Source organism: Sphaerodactylus townsendi, linkage group LG11 (genome assembly GCF_021028975.2).
Source record: "Sphaerodactylus townsendi isolate TG3544 linkage group LG11, MPM_Stown_v2.3, whole genome shotgun sequence".
NCBI classification, from domain to species: Eukaryota; Metazoa; Chordata; class Lepidosauria; order Squamata; family Sphaerodactylidae; genus Sphaerodactylus; species Sphaerodactylus townsendi.
In genome coordinates, this window is record NC_059435.1 from 48,954,529 (window position 1) to 48,975,241 (window position 20,713).

Sequence of the window (20,713 nt, forward strand, 5' to 3'; positions counted from 1 at the left end):
AGAAGTGCTCCAGAAGGTCAGAGAAATGATTAGAAGTTGTTGGTAAGAATTTCTTTTTTGTTTACATAATATCAAGCTGGTTTGTAAAAAAAACAAAAACTCTTTCAGATCGTCTGTTCCTTTAAAGTAAATGCTCCCACCCGAATTCTAGACCTGGCTAAATGCCTAACCACTCTGCATTAACTTGGACTAATAAAATATGACTAAAGGATCATGAAAGCTCCAGTTGCAAAGTGCCCTGATTTGCACCAAGACAAATTATTTATTTTAAAGATGCTATCCTTTTACCAAAAAAATAGGAATGAGTTTTCCAGTTAATATTTGTGCATAGTTTATTTATTCTGCAGTGTGTATCTTCTGTGCTGTATAAGGTAAGACAACATAATTTCATAATAGTTTGTCTTGGCAAATGAAAAGCAAATGGAACCTAAATCGAAAAGCTGTCATATTGCTAAAAGTAAATTATCACTGATTTTCTGTCTTTGGGAAAAGATTGAATAAATTATATCAAAATGCTGAGTGAAGCTTAGCACTAATATTCAAACAGAATTTGGGTCTAATTGTTCATTGTCGTGTTGTCTTGAAAGTATTTTTCTAACCAGGAAGAATTTCTGGGCAAATTTGTTGTGATTTTTAGTAATAAGTACGTTGGACAAGTCCTTTAACAGAGTTATTCAGGAAATACATGGTAATCCAGAAAGTTGTAAGTGGGCCAAAAAGAAATAATATTGCCTCTTTTTTACTACTTTTATGGATAGTTTTGCTATAAGTTGCTAGAGCTGATAAAATGGTTGTGGTTATTCACAGTTAATGTTCTTGCTAAAATATCAAGTGGTATAAGCTAAGCAAAGCACATGAGAATCACTATTGTTAAGTCTGTTTTTTAAGAATGTAAAGGCACACCCACACAGACACCCAAGTTGTCTTTTTATGTTGAGGATGCTAGAAAAGTATTTTCAGTAGAATGCAGTTACATTTGGATTTAGGCAACACATTTTTCAGTCTTTCCTAGTATATCTGCCAGAGTCAACTGTTAGTGCAATTGTTTGGAGTGAAATATATAAATAAGCAATATTTATGTATGTTTAAAGAGATAATATGAATCTTGATCAATATTCCATGTTCTAATATAGGTATAGATAACATAGGAACCACAGCAGCAAATCTGCTGCATTAAAGAAAAATCCGTACCTTTTATTTTAAGAATGAATATTTTAATTGAAAAACCTTTTAAAAATTGTATAACCCTGTTATCATAGGTATCCTACACAAACTGTATCATGCTTACATAGGTTTATCAATATGTATGCTAACAGCTATTTCTGTTTTGTATTAACAGGAGCAGTGAGAAATCTTTGAATTTTGGATTCCAGTCACTATGTGGAAAAAACGTTCTGTCTTTTTCCTCTTTGTTTTGGCTGTTGCTACAAATTGTATAGTGTATGGACAAACCAGAAGAAGGGGACAAAGGCCAAGTTCTCTTCTACAAAGACAAGACAATCTTCAGGGTAAAACCATTTTCCTAGAACTCCCTGTATGAAGTGTTTCCAAACTTAGTGGAATAATTTCCACGGAAATGGCGAACTAATATATAACCGTTTTGCGTGTTTCCCATCAGTACTGGACGACAAGGAGCTTTATTATTCTCTTCTAAATGGGCATCTTTTTGTACATAAAGGAACTCAACCGAAAATTTTCATGGAATGTTCTCTTGGAAACTGTGTACAGTACAACCAGAATGGCTGGAAGACGTCCAGATTGCTAGATAGTCCAACATGTAGGATAAATCATAGTACTGTTTAAGTTGGGTTAAGATATCCTATAAATTGGAGTTAAGACACTTCAGTCCTTGAAATTGGCAGAAGAGATTCCCCTTAACAATTCATCTAAAATAGTAAATGTAATCTAAATGCTGCATCAGAGAGAGTAGACTTACTTCTGCTGGATTCATCTGCCAGTATCTCTGTGTGCATCTCTGAAAAAAGCCTATATTCATTCAATCATACAATCTTCAGTCCTTACAATCTTTTCCTTACAAGGGTTGGAGTTGACCTTTTGCCATGGGGTGATTGAGAGAATGGGTTACAGTTCAATTTATTGGTGTATTGGAATGCAGGAAGAATTTTTCCCCTAGTACAGTTTGGAGAATGATCCTGATAACTTTTCTAAACTTTCTCTGTCGTTGGTGTCTTGAATTATATTTTCAGTTGGGCAACAACATAATGGCATGGCGGGAAGCACTGCAAACCCTCAATCACCATTCAGATCACTGGTCCCAGTGTGAATTTGATCCTGGAAATGAACAGCAGATCACAGAGAGGCCCAGTTCATATGATTTCCCAGTTCATATGATAGGGAGGATGCTGCATAAACTTATGTTGCATGATATATGGGCCTATGTGGGTCAAAGAGGGGAGACCCAACGTAGTGTAGTGGTTTAGAGCAGGTGCACTGTAATCTGGAGAACTGGGTTAAATCCCTGCTCTGCCCCTTGAGCTGTGGAGGCTTATCTGGTGAACTAGATTAGTTTGTGCACTCCAACACATGCCAGCTGGGTGACCTTGGGCTAGTCACAGTTCTTCAGAGCTCTCTCAGCCCCACCTACCTCACAGGGTGTTGTGCTCATGACTGTATCTCTGGGGCCTTGATCCCCCAGTTAAATTACTTCATACTGGAGACTGTACCTCATGTAGTGTTGAGTAGATCTGCTTAGGATTGCTCCCTATGTGAATTAGTTTAGATCTCCATTTATCTACTTCTACTGGATCATTTTGTTTATCCACGTGAGTTTGATTATCTATAATGTCTTGTCCCCTTATAGATTCCAACTGCTTCATTGACATCCTCTTTATCCTGGACACTTCTGAAAGTGCCCGAGGGGAACCTTTTCAGTACCAGAAAGATTTTGTCAACCTCTTGAGTGACAAAGTTTTCCGTCTGAAGCCCAGTCGAGTCCAAAGGCATGATATTCGGCTGGCAATCATGCAGTTCAGCAGCTCAGTCATTATTGACCATCACTTTAGGTCCTGGAGAGGCCTGCAGAACTTTAAGCAAACCTTTGCTAGAATGTCCTTTATTGGACATGGCACTTACACCTATTATGCTATTTCCAATGCTACTCACCTGTTCCAAACAGAAGGCCGGGAAAAAAGCATAAAAGTGGTTTTGTTGATTACTGATGGTATTGACCATCCAAACAGTCCTGATGTTCAGCGTATCTCTAAGGATGCCAGAGCTCTTGGAGTATCTTTCATCACCATTGGCCTGTCTAATGTTGTCGATCGAACCAAATTGCGGTTGATATCTGGAGATTCTCCTGAGACTCCTGTTCCAATCTTGGATGAACCCAACCTTACAGATAAAATCCAGGACCAGCTGGTAAGTAATATTTTAACAGATTCCACAACAGTTGAGTAAACCTGGTATGTTTAAGTTCATTTCCTAGAATTATAGGTTTTTGAGATTTGAAAGTTGTACTGCCTGCGACATTTCAAAGTGGATAGCTTAAACTTCATATAGCTATACAGCACCAACATGATACAATTTTTAGAATGTCAGATTAGGATCTTGAACACCCAGATTTGAATCTCTGCTCAGTCATGGAAACTCATTGGGTGACCTTGGATCACTCACTGTTTCTGAGCCTTACCCACTTCACAAGGCTGAAGATAAAACAGAAAGGAGAAATGGCACTGAAAGCCACTTAGGGTCCATAGTGTGAAGAAAAGTAGAGTATAACTAACTAACTAAATAAATAAAACACTGGGATACAGATATTGTATCCCTTTTTTAACAGTTATATTTCTTAATTTTTTCAAAGTCTGTTTAATAGTTATTAGCCATAATGACTAAATGGAATTAACATCTTCAAAGATAATAAGCCACTTAATGCCTGTTGTTGTGGCAATAACTGGAGAGGGAAATTACCTTCATGCTTGTGGGTCTGATCCAGCTGAGCCATTCCCAGCTGGATCAGGGAGCAGCAGTGATGTAGTGGGTAAGAGCAGGTGCACTCTGATCTGGAGGAACTGGGTTAAATCCCTGCTCTGCTGCTGGAGCTGTGGAGGCTTAGCTGGGGAATTCAGATTAGCCTGTGCACTCCAGCACATCCAGCTGGGTGATCTTGGGCTAGTCACAGTTCTTCTGAGTTCTCTCAGCCCCACCTACCTCACAGGATGTTTGTTGTGGGGGTGGAAGGGAAAGGAGCCCCTTTGAGTCTCCTTACAGGAGAGAAAGGGGGATATAAATCCAATTCTTCTTCTTCTTCTGGAGGAACTGGGTTAACACCTACCTCACTGTGAGGTAGGTTAACACCTACCTCACAGGATGTTTGTTGTGGGGGTGGAAGGGAAAGGAGCCCCTTTGAGTCTCCTTACAGGAGAGAAAGGGGGATATAAATCCAATTCTTCTTCTTCTTCTTCTTCTTCTCCTCCTCCTCCTCCTCCTCCTCCTCCTCCTCCTCCTCCTCCTCCTCCTCCTCCTTCTTCTTCTTCTGCAGATGGACTTTTTTGAGTATGCAGACCTTGTAGATTAAGTTTACTGTAGATTTATATAAGTTTTAGATTGGGAAGTCACACTATCCTCAAATGCAATGGTTAGCCCAAGCAGAATAATAACAGTAGCACTGGTATATAAAAATTGGGTCACACAAAAGATTGTACGCAGATATCACAAACAGAAACAGGACAATAGACAAACTTATTCTGGGTCAGTAAAATTGACTCAAATGAAAAGTCAAGAAATTGCCTCTAGAAGGGCAGTCTTAAGCTTTGGTGACTCTGGTGATTTATAAGAGAAAGGTAATGCCAGAGTTAGGAAGCCAAAAAGAAACCACCCCCCTTGGAACACAGATGTTATCCTTAAGAGGAGAGCTGTGTTTTGTCTTAGACTTCAGGGCTCAATATCTGACAAGTGTCAAGATAGTGAGAGTGGTTTATATAATCAGTTAGACACAAATCTTTCTGTGTGATCTTGTGCCATTAATTAAATCTCAGGGATATTTCTTGAAAGTTATACTATGGTATACGATGCTACATATTGCAAAGTCCTCATGTCCCCTGCATTTCAACCCCAGTTCTGTTCACCATATAGTCTGAGAGTTCCATGCTTAGAACATAAATCCCAGGCCCACACACAGCCTACTGGGACATGTACACTTCCTCAGTAAAGAAAACATCAGCTTCCTGGGGCTACTTCAAGTTTAAGACCCCTCTCCTTGCATACAAAAGTTCTGATCAGAATTGGGACCACGTGTGACTGGGAATGTATTAATTAATTATGGAACTCCCAGTGTTTGTCTGTTTGACAGGGCCAGAGGAGATGCTCTAGGCAATGCTGCAAACATTCTAGAATCCAGGGTAGCCAATTCTTTGTTTTGCAGGGCCAGATCCTAGAGTACCTCTCTCCCAAGTTCTCCTCCTCCCTGACAAGAGCAACAGAGATGGGGGAGTGAGATATGAGAGGGCAATTCAGTGATGAAGAAGAAAGGAACTGCAGTTGCACAGTCACCCCTTTCCCCAGAGGGTACACTCCACTCTATGACCATAGAATCATCTCCTCAGTGACCCCATCACCTGCTAGCACCAACCTCTCTGCTGAGTGAGCCACCTGCGGGTGAGAAGGTGGCAAGGTATATCAGAGCACTGGTCCCCAGGGAATGCACCATGGTCACAAGGCCACATACCCACCAGAGAGGGACTTGATGCCAGTGTCCTCCCCCCGTGACAAAATATGGGATGTTTGCACCAGAATGTACTCAGCACCTGGCAATCCCCCTTCACCCCCTTCATATGGTCCCCCTGTGCCGGGAGAGCCTGCATCCTCCTCCAAGCTGGTTCAAAAGTGTCATTATGCCATTTCAAAGCACAGAGCACCACACAGACAACATGCTCTGCCACCATGCTCCAGAAAGCATGGTGGTGAGCAGTGACAAGATTGTCCCTGGTGATGGTGAGGGTTCACTGGGTACTGGGTTCACAAGGATTTCATGGTCCTGATCCCAGGTGCTTAGCTGCTCTCTGCATCTCAATAGTCCCATTCATCAAAGGTTGGGGTGTTCTGTGAGATGGTGGTGAAAGACTGAAGATCTCCAGCCAAACTTGCAGGCCCCTGGTCATTTGGCAAGCAGTTTCCACGTTATGCTCATTGACTGGCCTGCCAGACATTGCATCTTGGCCACTGGATTCACACAGCATGCAAATATGGCTATTCACCAGGTCCATATGTTATCCAAAATGGTGGGAGTCTGTCTGCGGAATTAGCGAGGTCAGTCAGGCTCAAGATCTTTGTTGCCTATGTATACCAAGGTCAGCTTTTGCAAGAAATCCAAAGGAGAACAATTTTTTAAAAATTTATTTACATACGCACTCAATAATCAAAGCATCAGAACACACACCCAGTCCTAGGATACAAGCAGTTTTGGGAGGATAAATTTGGAATAGATAAAGGGAATTTGGGGAGCAAGGGTTACAGTCAGCTGATCTTGGAGCAGAAAGGTCATTTAAGAAATTAACATAACCATGTCTATTAACGTTAACATAGACATAATCATAAACATTAACATAAAAAGATAATCTTATGAAAGGAATAGCAGGGAAAGTTTGGCCATTTGCTGTCTAGTAAAAAAAGAGAAGAAAAACAGGATATGACTGAGTCAAAAGGCCAGAAATATTTGAGATTGTAGAAGACTAAAGAGTTCCTAAGGGAATCCAATAAGTGAAGATTATATATACAGGCAGACATGTCAAGAGTTGGAAACAAGTCTTCAGTAGACCAGGAAAATTTGAAGAGGAGAAATTTTATGAAAATAATAGGTGAAAAGAGACAATAAAAATAATGCAGGATTTGGGAATCCTTGTTAACAGTTAATGTTCCTGACTTCATGTTTGTTTTCATTTATTTGCTAAATTTGTATACTTCTTTCCAAATCCATTTTTCAAAGCTGTTTACAAATTATTACAAGTCATAATCAGTGAAAAGTAACATTAAACTCAAACATCAGCACTAAAAGCAGTACTCAAACATAGCTTTCCTTCTGAAATGCCTGGTGGAACAAGACTGTTTGTGTAAGTTCCAAACCAGTAGCAGGCAATGGTGTCAAAGGATGGTACCTCTTGAGGGGTTAGTTTGACATTTAACATCTCTCTGTCTAATTAGGTTGTGTTTACTTTTCCTTGATCATTTAGTTTACACTCAGATCTATGTGGCTGTATCATTGCAGCCTGCTGGGGTGAAATAATGTCAGTCTCGCTGTACAAACAATAGTAACTACAGCATGAGTTTTTGTAGCAGTAAAATTATTAACAGTGTATGTGTCCACAATAGTATAAGAGGGCCCAAAATTTTTTCCCTACATACACAGAAAATATTAGAAGTGGCATGGCAGAGGAATTGTCACTTGTGTACTGAGCCCTCATCCAGCAAACAGGTTTGACAGGCTTTAAAAATGTTTCAGAAACCTGCAAACCTTATTTGACCAGATGTGAGAATGGGACAGAAGCAATGTCTATGTACACATTGTGTCTGCAATATAGTACTTCCACTATACCCCATGAAACTGCTGTTTGTTCTAGCTAGGGTTGCCAACTCCAGGTTGGGAAATTCTTAAGAGATTTGAGAACAGACTCTGAGGAGGACAGAGTTAGGGGACAGACCTCAGCAGGGTATAATGCCATAGAGTTCACTCTCTAAATCAGCCATTTTCTTCAAGGGAACTGATTTCTGTAGTGCGGAGATCAGCAGTAATTCAGGGAAATCTGCAAGTCCCACCTGTATGTTGGCAACCCTAGTTCCAGCCTGTATCCCATTTAAAAGACTGTTGCATGAAATGGCACGTGAAGTTAACATATTTTATGTCTTCTCTTTTCCAGGAAACTTTGTTTAACGAGAAGGTAAGTTTAATAGGTTTTGACTGTGCATTCCATTGTTACATGATTTGGTAGGTTTCTCACGTAGTATTTTTCTGTACAAAAATAAGTCACATGTAGGAAAAAGCATACTCCCATTTGCCAAATCATACAACTTTTCACATATAATTGTAAACAGTTGCTGAGCAAGCATGGAAGTCTTTCTTGGAAAATCCAGAAAGCTAAACATTTAATGGACAATGGTGTTCCCTTTGGAGGCAGATGGCTGTTTAAAGGCCGCATTGCATGTTATTTTGGAGATTTTTAATAAGATTTTTTGATGGAATTTTGACTTTGAAAAACAACTGTGGTCATAGCACAAAGCAGAGTCAAAGGTCTGAATTGATGGCGGATTAATTCAAAACTGAGCTTGTATCTTTCTGTGAGACAGGGTATAGTGGAAAGTGGATGGTCCAGGCCAGTCCAATCTCGTCAGATCTCAGAAGTAAAGGCAATGGCAAACCATCTCAGAGCATCTGAAAACCTCAGAGCCTTGAAAACCCCATATGGAGTTGGCATAAATTGGCTTGACACCACTTTATATACGCACACACATAGCACTGGGTAGGTAAAGGCTAATGTTTTCCTCTCCCCTTTCTGGTCTCCAGTTAGCAATAGGAAGAAGACAGGCACGCTGTCTTTGCCCGTCTTCTTTCCCTACCAGGGTTAATGACAGACCTGGAAAGTGGTTTTGATCAAGAAAATAGTATGGGAGGAAAAATGAACCCTCTCGAATTTTATTCAGACCAACTGTATTCTACTTTGATACCTCAGGTTCAAAGCGACTACATGCAAAACCAAGTGCTCGGATACAAAGGAAAGAATGTAATGAACAATTTTTAAAGACAGGAATTCAGAGATGAGCCAGTACATTGAATCCAAAAGCATAGATTGCAGATTTAAAAGTGCATATAATAAAAAATTCACATTAACAAAATCACACAAAATTAAAAACAGTTTTTTTTAAAAAATCCTTGACATTAAAGACACGTATGATCAAGGACACATAAAATTAAAAGGTGCCGGGTGCTGTACCTCCCCAATCTGAAATTATTTCCCTTGCAGCTGCTTTGTAGGATCAAAAGAACACATGGAACGGTCTGATTATAGATGTCTACTGTGTTGTATTGTTTGGCCCTAAGCCTGGAATCACAATCACGGCAGATAAATGAGTGGGCCATGCAGCCTGACCAGGGTGAAACGTTTTAAGTAGTAAAAGACTCACAAGGAGTGGCAGTGGAGCTGAAAGGAAGAAGGGAGCAGGAAAGCTTCTCATTGTGAAGTTGATCACTTGGGACTAAAAATCTACAAGGGGAAGCATTTCTATTTAAGAAATGAAGAGTAACCTTCACACAAGGCATATGTTTTGCTTTTGTGTGCATTTTGTTGTGTGCGTTTCAGTTAGGAACAAACTAGCTGTTGGCTGAAGTGCCTTGTGTCAGAAACGTATATAGTGTTTGGGAAGCCTGCAATTTCCTATAAACTGTGGACAAAGGTTAATTTATAGTACAGCATGGATAAGCAGGAAGGGTTATATGCTGAACTCTTCCCCATCTATTCTCTTCCAAAACTTCTCCCTAGTTTTTTATCTCCTGGGGAAGATCTGAGAGTGGGTATCGCACTGACCTTGGTAGCTATTCACAAGCAGAAAGACTTGCTGCTGCTACTGAATATCATTGAAGCCCAGCATTTTGTGCTAAGGTATCAGGTGGACCCCAGGACTCTCAAAGATACAGGTTACCATTGGCATCTATACCTTGTCTCACACAAAAATAGAACCATTTATTCTGCTTCTTGCAGATGCTGTTGCGCAGAAGCCTTGATCTGCTTTAGAAAACTTTATTCATTTCTCATTTTTAATATATTGAATTACTGTAACTTGCTTTGAGTTCTAGATGTCACTAGCATGGATAATATATGTTAATGATGATTTAAATAGTGATTTGTTTGTGGAGGTTTGTTTCTCTGTTGATCTCTATCAGTCTTGTGTGGTAACTAAACGTGCAATTTGAAGAATACTTTAGGATGCTTCCTATATTTCTGAAAGCAGATATATGGCTTCCAGTGCCCTGCGCCCTGCCCAGAAGCCACCTGGCTACCTCAGTCTGGGGATGAGCAGCTGTGGCGGCTTCTTGCAGGGCTGACTGGGACAAAGCTCTGACCATGACTTCCCTTTGTGCAAAGGCAGCGGGCTCTCCATCCCTTGTCCTCCCTATCTCCTTTCCCCATTGTTTTAATTAGACTGGGGCCAAGATTTTCTCCTCTACTGAAAAAGAACACCACTCTCACCTTCAGTCCAGCCATATCCCTCACCCCCTCACCCAAAATTCACTCTTCCATGGATTTCTTTTGTTAATTGCCAGCCGGAGGAGGAGGGGATCTCTGTCTCCTTGGCTTATTGCGCCTGGTGGGGCAGTGGGCAGCTTGGGCTTGGGGGGGGCCTTTGGAGGGCTGGTGTCAGGCACTAGGACCCAAGTAAAGTCAATGAAGGTGTAGGAAGTGATGGCGGATTAATTCAAAACTGAGCTTGCATCTTTCTGTGAGACAGGGTATAGTGGAAAGTAAGCTCTAGTGAATTCACTGCTGGGGTTGGTTGTAAAAGTGTTGATTGACAACTGTGTCCCTCATTTTGAGATATGAAACGCTGTTGCTGATGTTTTTTGTTAATGAACAAAAGTGCTGTGAGCCTGATCGCTGCGAACAAAAGCGCTGTGAATGCCAAAAGGGAGAGCAAGGACCTCCAGGACCTCCCGTAAGTACATTTTTGTTTGTCCCCTGGGCTCATATCTCATGAGGTCAAACTGTCTCTGTTTCCTGTAGTCAAGCATAAAGTGGAATATAATGATTACTGAAAAAAATTGCAACGTATGTCAGAAGGGGAGGAATGGTTCATAATGTGCTCGGGAAAAAAGACGCAGCAGCATTGGGTTGAAGCTATAGAAAGGCCGAGTTAAACTTCTGTCTGTACTCCCCACCCGCACTCCCAACCTGGATGGCCCAGGCTCATCAGATATCAGAAGCAAGGCAGAGTTGGCCCAGGCTAGTATTTGGATAGGAAACTAACAAGTAATGTCAGGGTTGCTATGTAGAGGAAGGCAAACCACCTCTGATGCATTGAAAACCTTACAGGGTTGCCATAAGTTGGCTGTGACCTGATGGCATGTTCCATACACACTGTACTTACACTCCACTGAAGTCATCTTTGGACATCTTTCCTGTGTCCCCCACATTCTGAAACTAGTTCAGTATGTCAAAGGGTGATTTCGCACTTGAGAATTGACATAGGGTCGACTCATCAGGCAGAAAGAGTCGACCTATGTCAATCCCCTCATAACTTCCCACAGCAGTCGAGGTTGTCCTGCCGGAGCTGAGTTTTCAGAGGGCGGGATCACCTCGGCGTGTCATTCACTCGTCGTGCCTGATTGGCTGCTGCGTTCGGGCGGGAATGCAAACGTGCGTCCCTTTTTTTCAATTTTTTTTACGTTACAGCTACGTAGCGTTGACGTCGCAACGCAATGTGCGTAAGAAGGCGCAATTTGTGTATATTCTTATGCTTGTAGCTTTCATTTCCATTTCGCGCTGGAAACGCATCTTTTGACCCTCTTGTCAGAACTGTCTGTTATGGATCCTGAGGTGGAGCAACTGCTGGCCATGACTCAACTGTGCTCAGCTGTCAGCAGTCAGATCAAAATGGCAACCTCCCCTCCAAAATGACAAATGTTTATAACATGCCACCCGAAAGGAGGGAGGGATGAGGTGCGATGAAGGAAAAATGTTGACTGGCGTGCAATCTGCCCTTTGTTACTGCACATGGTCGTCAGTGTTATACGGAAGTGGGGGGAAAGGTGCGCTTTTTGCCGGCGCAAGTCTTCCATTCTGCGCAAGCCCAAAACATTCGTCTGTGATTGGCTGAACGGGCGAATCGACCCGATGAAGATTCCCAACTCCGCTTGAGTTCAACTTAGCTTTGCCGGTTACCCCACCTCGGAGGTGGAGTTGAAAATTTAATGGCAGAACAGAGCAGAGCAGGATGAACCCACGTTGGATTCACCGGATGTGGGGAGCACTTGGGTTGAACATAGGTCGAACTTGAGTTCACACAGTGAGTGTGAAATCGCCCAAAAAGAGTTATCTGGATACTCCAAAACATGTGAATTTGAGTGTCAAAGGGAGAAAGGGGGGAATTTCATGTCATCAAAATACTTTTAAAAAAGATAATACATTCATACAGTTAATAATATTTCTCTGTCTTTGTTTTTGTTTTTTGCCCAAGGGATATACTGAACGAGGGCAGAAGGGTGAACGAGGATCTAAAGGAGAAAAGGTAAATGAGCAGAGGGATTTGCCCCTTTAAATAACAGGGGATTTTAAAATGTTCTAGAACAAGTTGAGACCTATAAAAAATTGACAGGGTTTTTTTTTGGTGTATGTGGGGGATGGATAGAACTGCTGATCAATTGACTGAATGGACAACCTGCAGCTCCTGAACTGATTACTTGTGGGAGTCAGGCTGTCCTAGAGATTTCTCATCCTTTTTGATAAATGCAGTGCCAAATCTAAATTCCTAAGAAAGTGTCTAAGCTCTACAGAAGGCCTAGACTGGCTTTGGATCTTACTTTAAGGTGCTGGAGTCAATATTCCACACCCCTCTTCAGTCCTCTACGCTGTCCAAAAAATGCTCATGGTTATTTCTGATGTGCTCTCTATTTTTGCTCTCTTATCACGCTTCTCTCCCCATGACCTGTGCAATCCTCCCTTCAGCCATTTGTAAGCTCCTCTTCCCTCAAATGACTCCCCCCTTACTATCCCAGGAGTTGCTTTCCAGGACACCTGCATGATCCCCCGTTTCTTGTTTTCTCCAAATCCATGTCCTTCCCCACCGAGACTGTTTAGTATATGTGACTGAAGTGAACACATGTTGACCCCCACTTCCACTTCCCTTCTCTCCTTTGGTTGGAGGAGCTGTGGCCCAATGAGAGAGACTGCTTTGTGTGCAGAAGGTCCCAGGTTCAGTACCTGGTATCTCTAGTTTAAAAGATGAGGCAGTGAGTGTTGTGAAAGACCCTGGAGAGCAGATGTCAACCTGAGTAGACAATACTGATATTGATAGACCAGTGGTCTGATTCTGTATAAGACAACTTCCTGTGTGTGTGTTGTCTGTATAATGTCAGACCCTATCTTGTAAGCTTCTTATGCTCTGTAAAGAGCCAGTCACATTGATGGCACTACATAAACAATATCACCGTCAAAGTTGGACTTTGTACAAGGATAAATGTATTAGCAAAATAATCATGTACTTGTAACATAAATGCAAATTCTCATTGGTTTATTCCTCCTTTCTAGGGCGAGGCTGTAAAAGGAGACCCTGGAGAAAAAGGTTCTGAGGTGCAAAGAAAATGAAAGTTGTTGACTACCTATGTATTTTTGGTTTCTCCCCAAAGATATTCAATGTTTGTCCTTTTGGACAACCCATCTATTAATGTCACAGGCTCCTGAGCACTTAGGTCTCCAGCCAGGCTTTGCAGTCAGGAATATGACGACCCTTTGTACTGCCATTACTTTGATTTCATAGATTAATAGTACTCATTTGCCTTTCTCGAAGATGACCAGAAGACCTTCAAACTAGCATTGTGAAGGCAACAACCAACTTTTGTTAAATCAAACAGTCTTTGGCTTCTGGAAGCCTTGAAATGACATTTAATAATTATGTGGTTGAGCACCTTTGGGCAGGTGACATCTGTGCTGTTATATATACTATGGAAATATAGGGCACTTGTTCACTGGGTGCAAGATGGGTTTATTTCCATTGATTTCAAATGGTCTATCCAGGAATAGGTATGTGCACATGCCCATGATTTTCCCAGCCTTCTTTCTTGGATGATTGAACTCTAATGTAAGCCCTTTCCCTTCCCTGTGCATTTCAATTGATGGAGCCAATTTAGGTCTTTATGTCTTTGCTTATGATTGGCTCCCTCCCTTGGTGCTCAGTTCAGATCAACACAGAAGATTGTCTATTGTTTGAACATAATTTATTTTGTAAGGTTTTATATTTTAACCTCAGTTTGTTTCTTCTATTATTGCCTATCCTACTTCAATTAAAGAGTCCGGATTATTGTTTATGTTCACATTAAACTAGACATAATCAAATAACTTTATTGTTATTTTTACCATTATCTTGCAAACAGGGAAGTCATGGATTAATAGGAGAAAAGGTAAGATTGTTTATAAGTAATTTATTGATAACCACACTAGGCAATGTATTACACATCATAATTAGAAGATTACATTAAAATTATTAGGTATATATTAAAATTATTAGATATATCTTGCAGAGTTACAGTAGAATGGGAATGGGATAAATGTAGCAAAGGATAAGTTCAATGGTCTTCATTACCATCAGCTTCTGTACTGTGGAAGTAGCATAGCTTCTATGTCACAATGGCTTTTTCCACACAGCACAATTATAACATCTTGAAGACGTTATAAAAAGCATTTTGGGGAAGAAGTTCACATTGCTCTCTCCCCCAAAATGTCTTCAGGAGGTTTTATTTTTCTCAATTCGTGTTTTTTGAAAATCGCTAAACTAGCGATCCTTTTTCCTAAAGACTGGTTGAACAAAAGCAGGCAGGAAACACTTTATTTCTCCCTCTCCCCAGTTCTTTTACTTTCATTTTTGCTGCTCACACCTGCCATTTTGTGTGTTGCCTTTGCCATTTCATGAAGGTTTCCCACGAAGCTACGATGACAAAACATGAGAATCTGTAATATGCGCATTTGTGTCGTCGTAGCTTTGCAGACATCCCCCTCAAAAAAAAGGGAAAAATGACATGTCCGTAGGATTGCCAGTAAAATGAACTTTATTGATGTACTTCTTACAGTGAAATTGCACATGGATGAACTACAAGCAGAGGAACCTTCCATGGGAAACCTTCACAAAATGGTGGAGTCAGGAGAATCTCTGCAGCAGCACACAAAATGATGGGCACAACTATGAAACTGAAAATAGCGCCATTGGGCAACAGGCAGGAAAAAAGAACCATTTTGGCTGGCAATGCTTGTGTTCTCTGTACAGAGCAAACACAAAAAGCCAAAATGGATCTTTTGTGCAGGAGCAGCAGTGGCGTAGGAGGTTAAGAGCTCGTATATCTAATCTGGAGGAACTGGGTTTGATTCTCCGCTCTGCCGCCTGAGCTGTGGAGGCTTATCTGGGGAACTAGATTAGCCTGTACACTCCCACACATGCCAGCTGGGTGACCTTGGGCTAGTCACAGCTTCTCGGAGCTCTCTCAACCCCACCTACCTCACAGGGTGTTTGTTGTGAGGGGGGAAGGGCAAGGAGATTGTAAGCCCCTTTGAGTCTCCTGCAGGAGAGAAAGGGGGGATATAAATCCAAACTCTTGTTCTTCTTCTTCTTTTAAAAATGTCTACAGGATGTTTTATTTCTGCTGTACAGCAAAGGCCAATCTCTACCCGCCAGCTACTATCACTAGAGCACCAGTATGTAAAGAAGTCAGTCAGATCCTATTCATGATGATTTGTTGACAAATGACAACTACATGGAAACAAGTTCGCTGTAGCTTCTACAAATTGCTAGTTGGGAATTTTTTTTCAAAAAAAAAAAAGATTTTCCAGGAATGCTATCAGTTTCTCTGGGTCCATGAGATGGGTTCTTCAAAACTTCAGAATTTATTGCAAGTAATGCAAATGATCAAACTCTAATTTATGAGCTTAAGTGATCCCCCAAAATTAAGCAAAGCACACAAAGACACTACTTCAATGTGTGTACTGTACTTTATAGCACAGCGATAATTTTTCCTTTCTTTGTTACTATAGTCCCTCCAGATAATTCAGTCTACATTCCAGGGTTGATAGAACCTGGAAAGAGGCAAGATTATCAGAATGACCTTTGGTGTTTCATGAGAAGAGGTTTTGAGGACTGAAAGAAAAGGAGAGTGACCAGAAACTATGTGGCTAGGGCTAGCAGCTGGAGGCATTTTAACTGTTATAATGAAAATGAAATATTTCTGTGAAATATCATTATCAAACCGTGCTAACTATATGCATATATTTACAGGGGAACAAAGGGGAGTGTGGGATACCAGGCGTAAAAGGAGACAGAGTGAGTTGAAACGAGTATCAATTGTTTGTCACTCCTAACCAAGTGTCTATTTTGCTTGCATTCAAAATTTGTACTGATATGAATTGGTAAAGGGTGACTAAGGGATACAACTAAGGGATATTGTGTGATATATAAGAACTTTCCAATTATATTAAACTATTGATAGTGCAAAGTGGAAGCCTACTTGTTTCTTACCTTAGGAACTTCTGGAAAGAAAAATAATGTGGTAGGACACAGTAGATCACTTGGCTTATCTGGGACCAGCCAGACACGATTACAACACTACAGATTACTGTTACAGGCACCTATGTCAACAGGCAGCCTTCAGCTCCCTCAGTCCCCACCTCAGGTCACCCAGAAATAACCTGTTAAGGTGCTTCTGGTGGGTTTTCTGGGCTGTGTGGCCATGGTCTGGTGGATCTTGTTCCTAAAATTTCACCTGCATCTGTGGCTGACATCTTCAGAGATGTATCACAGAGAAAAGTCTGTTTCACACTGTGTCTAGTAGTGAGAAGGGAAAATTAAGTGTGGTACATTGTCCAAGTCCCAGGGTGGGGAACCAATCATTAAGTATTTGGGTGGAACTTGCTATGCAAAGGTGTGGCCAGACCGCCAGACCATGGCCACACAGCCTGGAAAACCCACCAGAACCAGCTGAATCCGGCCGTGAAAACCTTCGACAAAACCTGTTAAGTGTTTCAGTGTGGTTAGAGTATTAATCTAGGAAATGCGAAACTCAAGTTCAGTATATCTTTTGTGTGAGGAATATCCTTGCAAAACCATCCTGCTGATCTCAAAAAATGGTAGGCTCATTTAGAAGGAGGTGTTCCCTTAGAAATGTGGAGCGCAGGCTATGTAGCTAACTGGGGATCAAACGATACTTTACACCTATCATATGATAGCAGAACATCAGCTGCACGTTCCTTGTGGGAATTCAGTTCAGACATGTCACAGGGACCTGATTTGGGTAGAGTCTGTGACAAGTTGGGATAAAAGGCACCTGTCTTCCCTCGGTGCCATTTTCCAGACCTGAATTGGCTCCTATGAGATGTCACTTGCCTTGTTGGGGGTGGGGATGCATATGCACTGAATTCTTCCATGTGCTGCCCCCTAACGGGAAAAACCCCACACCTTTGGGCCCTTTCAGGTCAGGAAAACAGCACAAGGGAGAAGGCAGGAGCCTCTCCTCCTCCTCTGCTGCAGTCCCGATCCAAACTGAGCACCTGTGGCACACTTGAGCTGAATTCCTGTGGGGAACTTGCCTCTGGTATATGGCTGCAAGTCGCTATGGTGATCATATGGTAGATAGCTTGGCCTTATAACTACCTTGAATTGGACTTAGAAATTGGTAATTGGTATGTCACATTATTTGTTGAATGTACCAGTTAGGAGACAGAATGGTGTGCAAGCTGAAGTTGCAAAACCATTTTCAGCAGAAGTCATTGTAGGAAATGATCCTGTGGAATACAGAACTGTGCATGACTATTTAGTGCAGAGAGCCAGCTTGGTGTGGTGGGTAAAAGTAATCTGGAGAACCAAATTTGAATCCCCTCTCCTCCACATGAAAGGCAGACTCTTATCGGATGAATTGGATTTGTTTTCTTGCTCCTACACATGAAGTTTGCTGGGTTTAGTCACAGTTCTCTCAGAATCAGCCCCACATCCCTCACAAGTTGTCGGCTGTGAGGAGAGGAAGAGGAGTTTGTAAAACTCTCTGAGATTCCTTACGGTTGAGAAAATCAGGTAATAAGTCTAGAACTCTAAATCCAAAACTCAGATGGGATAACATTCTGCAAATCAAGCAGTAGATGCCACCTCATAAAAGCCGCATCAGAACCTGATTTATTCCCATGTTGGGACGCTGGTACTGTAAGTGTATGAGATCCTGGCTGCAGAGATATTGTTTTTATTTTCTATATTATTAATTGTATTTTTAATTAAAACATTTATACCTTACATTGCCTTTTGGTTCAAGATTTTGTTTCCAATGCTGTTTGAAAGAGAGAGAACTGATGATAGTGTGCACCTACTTCCCATTTTTGCTTCTAGGTTTTACAGGGGTTTGTATTGAGTCAAAAAATCCCCCAAAGCCTAATTGATCAGTGGGACAAAATGCACAATACAGGAAATGCCAGATTCTATTGAACTGCTTTCAACTCTCTGAAGATTATCCGTTGTCAGCCACTGTCAATAACAGGGAATGCTACTCCTTGAGGATAAACTTTGCCCTTCTAGACAGCCTGTTGAGCTTGATCTGCTTAGGTTTTGTGACCAAAATGGCAAGACCCCCCAAAATACACTCATTTTATGATTCTGTGGGTTGCTAAAAAGGAATCAGTGTGAACTGTCAAATTGTTAGCCTTCACATCAGCAGTGTAAGTTTATATTAGCAGCATGGAATAAAGTAGAAGGAGATTCTATGAAATGTGTGTACACAGAGATAAAAGGAAAGGAGAGAGCAGCTGGCAGGAAAATTGGACATAGAAGCCATATGCCAAGACTGCAGAAATGTAAGGAAAAGGCTTTTCTGTCACTCAGTTTTTATTGGGGATGAAAAAAAATTAGACATCTGTAAAGGATTAAGCACTTGAATGGACTTCTGAACAGGCCAGGGTTTCTCATCACCCACAGGATTCCCACTTGCAAAAGGAGATGAAAAGGCCATGGCCAAACATGACTCAAGAATGTTTTTTTCCGAATGGCAGAAACCCTGACAATGGAAAATAGCTAGACATGGGGCACACACTGCAGAAATGCAGAGCATAAGATTGGGTGCCCGGTCTCGATATTCAGAAGTATATTTATAAGGTTGCCAGCTCTGGGTTGGGAAATATCTGGATATTTGGGGGGTTGAACCAGAGGAGGGCAGGGGTTGGTGAGGGAAAAGACTTCAGTGAGGTATAATGCTTTAGAAGGCACCTTCCAAAGTTATTTTCTCCAGGTGAACTGGTGTGTATTGTGATACCAGAAGGCCAGTTGTGATACCAGAAGACCTCCAACTACCGCCTGGAGAGCGGCAACCAGTGGTGGGATTCTAATGATTCTAACTGGTCCCCCCCCACTCGCCCCGCTACACGCCTCCCCTCCACCACACGCTGCACCCGCCACCCATTTCTGCAGAGGAACTTCTTGTGGGGATGGAGGGGGGGCAACTGGGCCTTGCCGCTGCTTCATATGCTACAGTGGGTGAGGGCGCGACAGGGCTTTTAGCGCCTCAGAGCAGCTGGGCTGCAAGGCACCCGGCTGCTCTGGGGCTCTGAAAGCCGCTTTTAACAACTGGTTCTCCAAATGCAACAAAAAATTAGGTACCCGTTCTACCAAACTGGTGCAAAGTGACTGAATCCCACCACTGGTGGCAACCCTTCACATTTACGATTAGGACAGATGGGCCTTGCTGTAGTTGCATGCACAACTTTGCTCTTTGTTTTAAAATTTAAAAAGTTGTTTTACAGCCTGGAGTTCAGCAATGTTTACTGGTATTTCCCACTGCTCAGAAGTCTGGGTATTCCAAAGCCGATCAGCACACTGTATTGCTTTCATAATAATTTGCGAGGCAAATAGCTGTTGATATTGCTTGAATTCATTTCAGATATGTACGGTTTGTACGCATCTACAGAGAAGAAGCTCAAGTCTATTTATTTCTATTAATAATTTTGTTGCCTTGGTGACAGAACTGACTGGGTTTTTCCCAAGTATTAAGCAAAAATGACTCAAGGAGAAAGTGTGCCCCCACACTGCAGAGGTCCAAGAGAAAGAAATGCAGTATGATTTATGGATCTCAATGCTCCCTTACCTCCCCAGCAGTTTATCCCATAAAGTGTTTAGGTTTTGAAAGGAAACATATTCCCAGATGTAATTTGCAGATTGGAAAAAAATGTGCTGCCCAATTCTGTGAATGTCAGGGCAAGAGCAGGTGAAATGTTGGAACAAGTGTTTTGTAAATGGAAATTGCAGCAATGGAGGCAGCCTAAATTTCTAAGTGTAATAAACAATTCATACAGGAAATAAAATACCTTATATGATTTCTGATTGATTGACTGAATGACATCAGTAGCTATTCTCCTTTCTGGTTAACTTGTTTTTAAGCAGATATAACAGTTACAAATTTTACCAAGAAATTTTAATTCCCTAAGACAATTAGCTTTAAGTTTCTGCTTGACCCCTCATCCCCCCTCCATTTCTACATGACACAAATTTCCATAGACTTTATGACAAATGAACCAGTTTTGATTTGGGGGTTGTGCCATGCAGGGGCAAACTGCCACCTCAAAATGGCCGAACAACAGATTGATCGAAGAGGTCCCAGCAGTGCTGTCTGAGCACTACTATAAACTCAATAATTTGAGTTAGAAATTGTTACTAATATATACATTTTTTGCTATTTCATTTGCACAGGGGCAAGAAGGTCCATTTGGCGCAAAGGGACCGAGAGGCCCTCAGGTAAGTCTGTTTAATAGTTGTGGCTCTATCAGAGCTAATTAGTTATGTCTGGACTGTACCACTCAAGTCTAGTTGGAGATATACCAGAGGATCATATTTCTCACTATTTTAAAATGTTGCGTACAGAATGTAGATTACAGAAGGGGTCTAGGAGGAGAAGAGTTTAATCCCTCCCCCTCTAAATCTTCTCCCGATCAGTGGTAAAGAGGGAAATGGCAGCCATGAGGAAAAATGGAGCTGAATGTAACCC

General features: G+C 41.6%; 1 protein-coding gene across 1 annotated transcript in view; it reads left to right on the forward strand.

The window, feature by feature from the left end:
- Positions 1-20,713, forward strand: part of COL28A1 (collagen type XXVIII alpha 1 chain) — a 75,237-nt gene continuing 54,524 nt past the window's right edge. The window contains exons 1-10 of the mRNA XM_048510411.1: positions 1-42; positions 1,340-1,508; positions 2,822-3,378; positions 7,869-7,889; positions 10,582-10,656; positions 12,178-12,228; positions 13,248-13,289; positions 14,090-14,116; positions 15,979-16,023; positions 20,419-20,463. Coding sequence (XP_048366368.1) covers positions 1,379-1,508; positions 2,822-3,378; positions 7,869-7,889; positions 10,582-10,656; positions 12,178-12,228; positions 13,248-13,289; positions 14,090-14,116; positions 15,979-16,023; positions 20,419-20,463 — 993 coding nt within the window. The 5' untranslated portion in view covers positions 1-42; positions 1,340-1,378. The remainder of the gene's footprint in view (positions 43-1,339; positions 1,509-2,821; positions 3,379-7,868; positions 7,890-10,581; positions 10,657-12,177; positions 12,229-13,247; positions 13,290-14,089; positions 14,117-15,978; positions 16,024-20,418; positions 20,464-20,713) is intronic.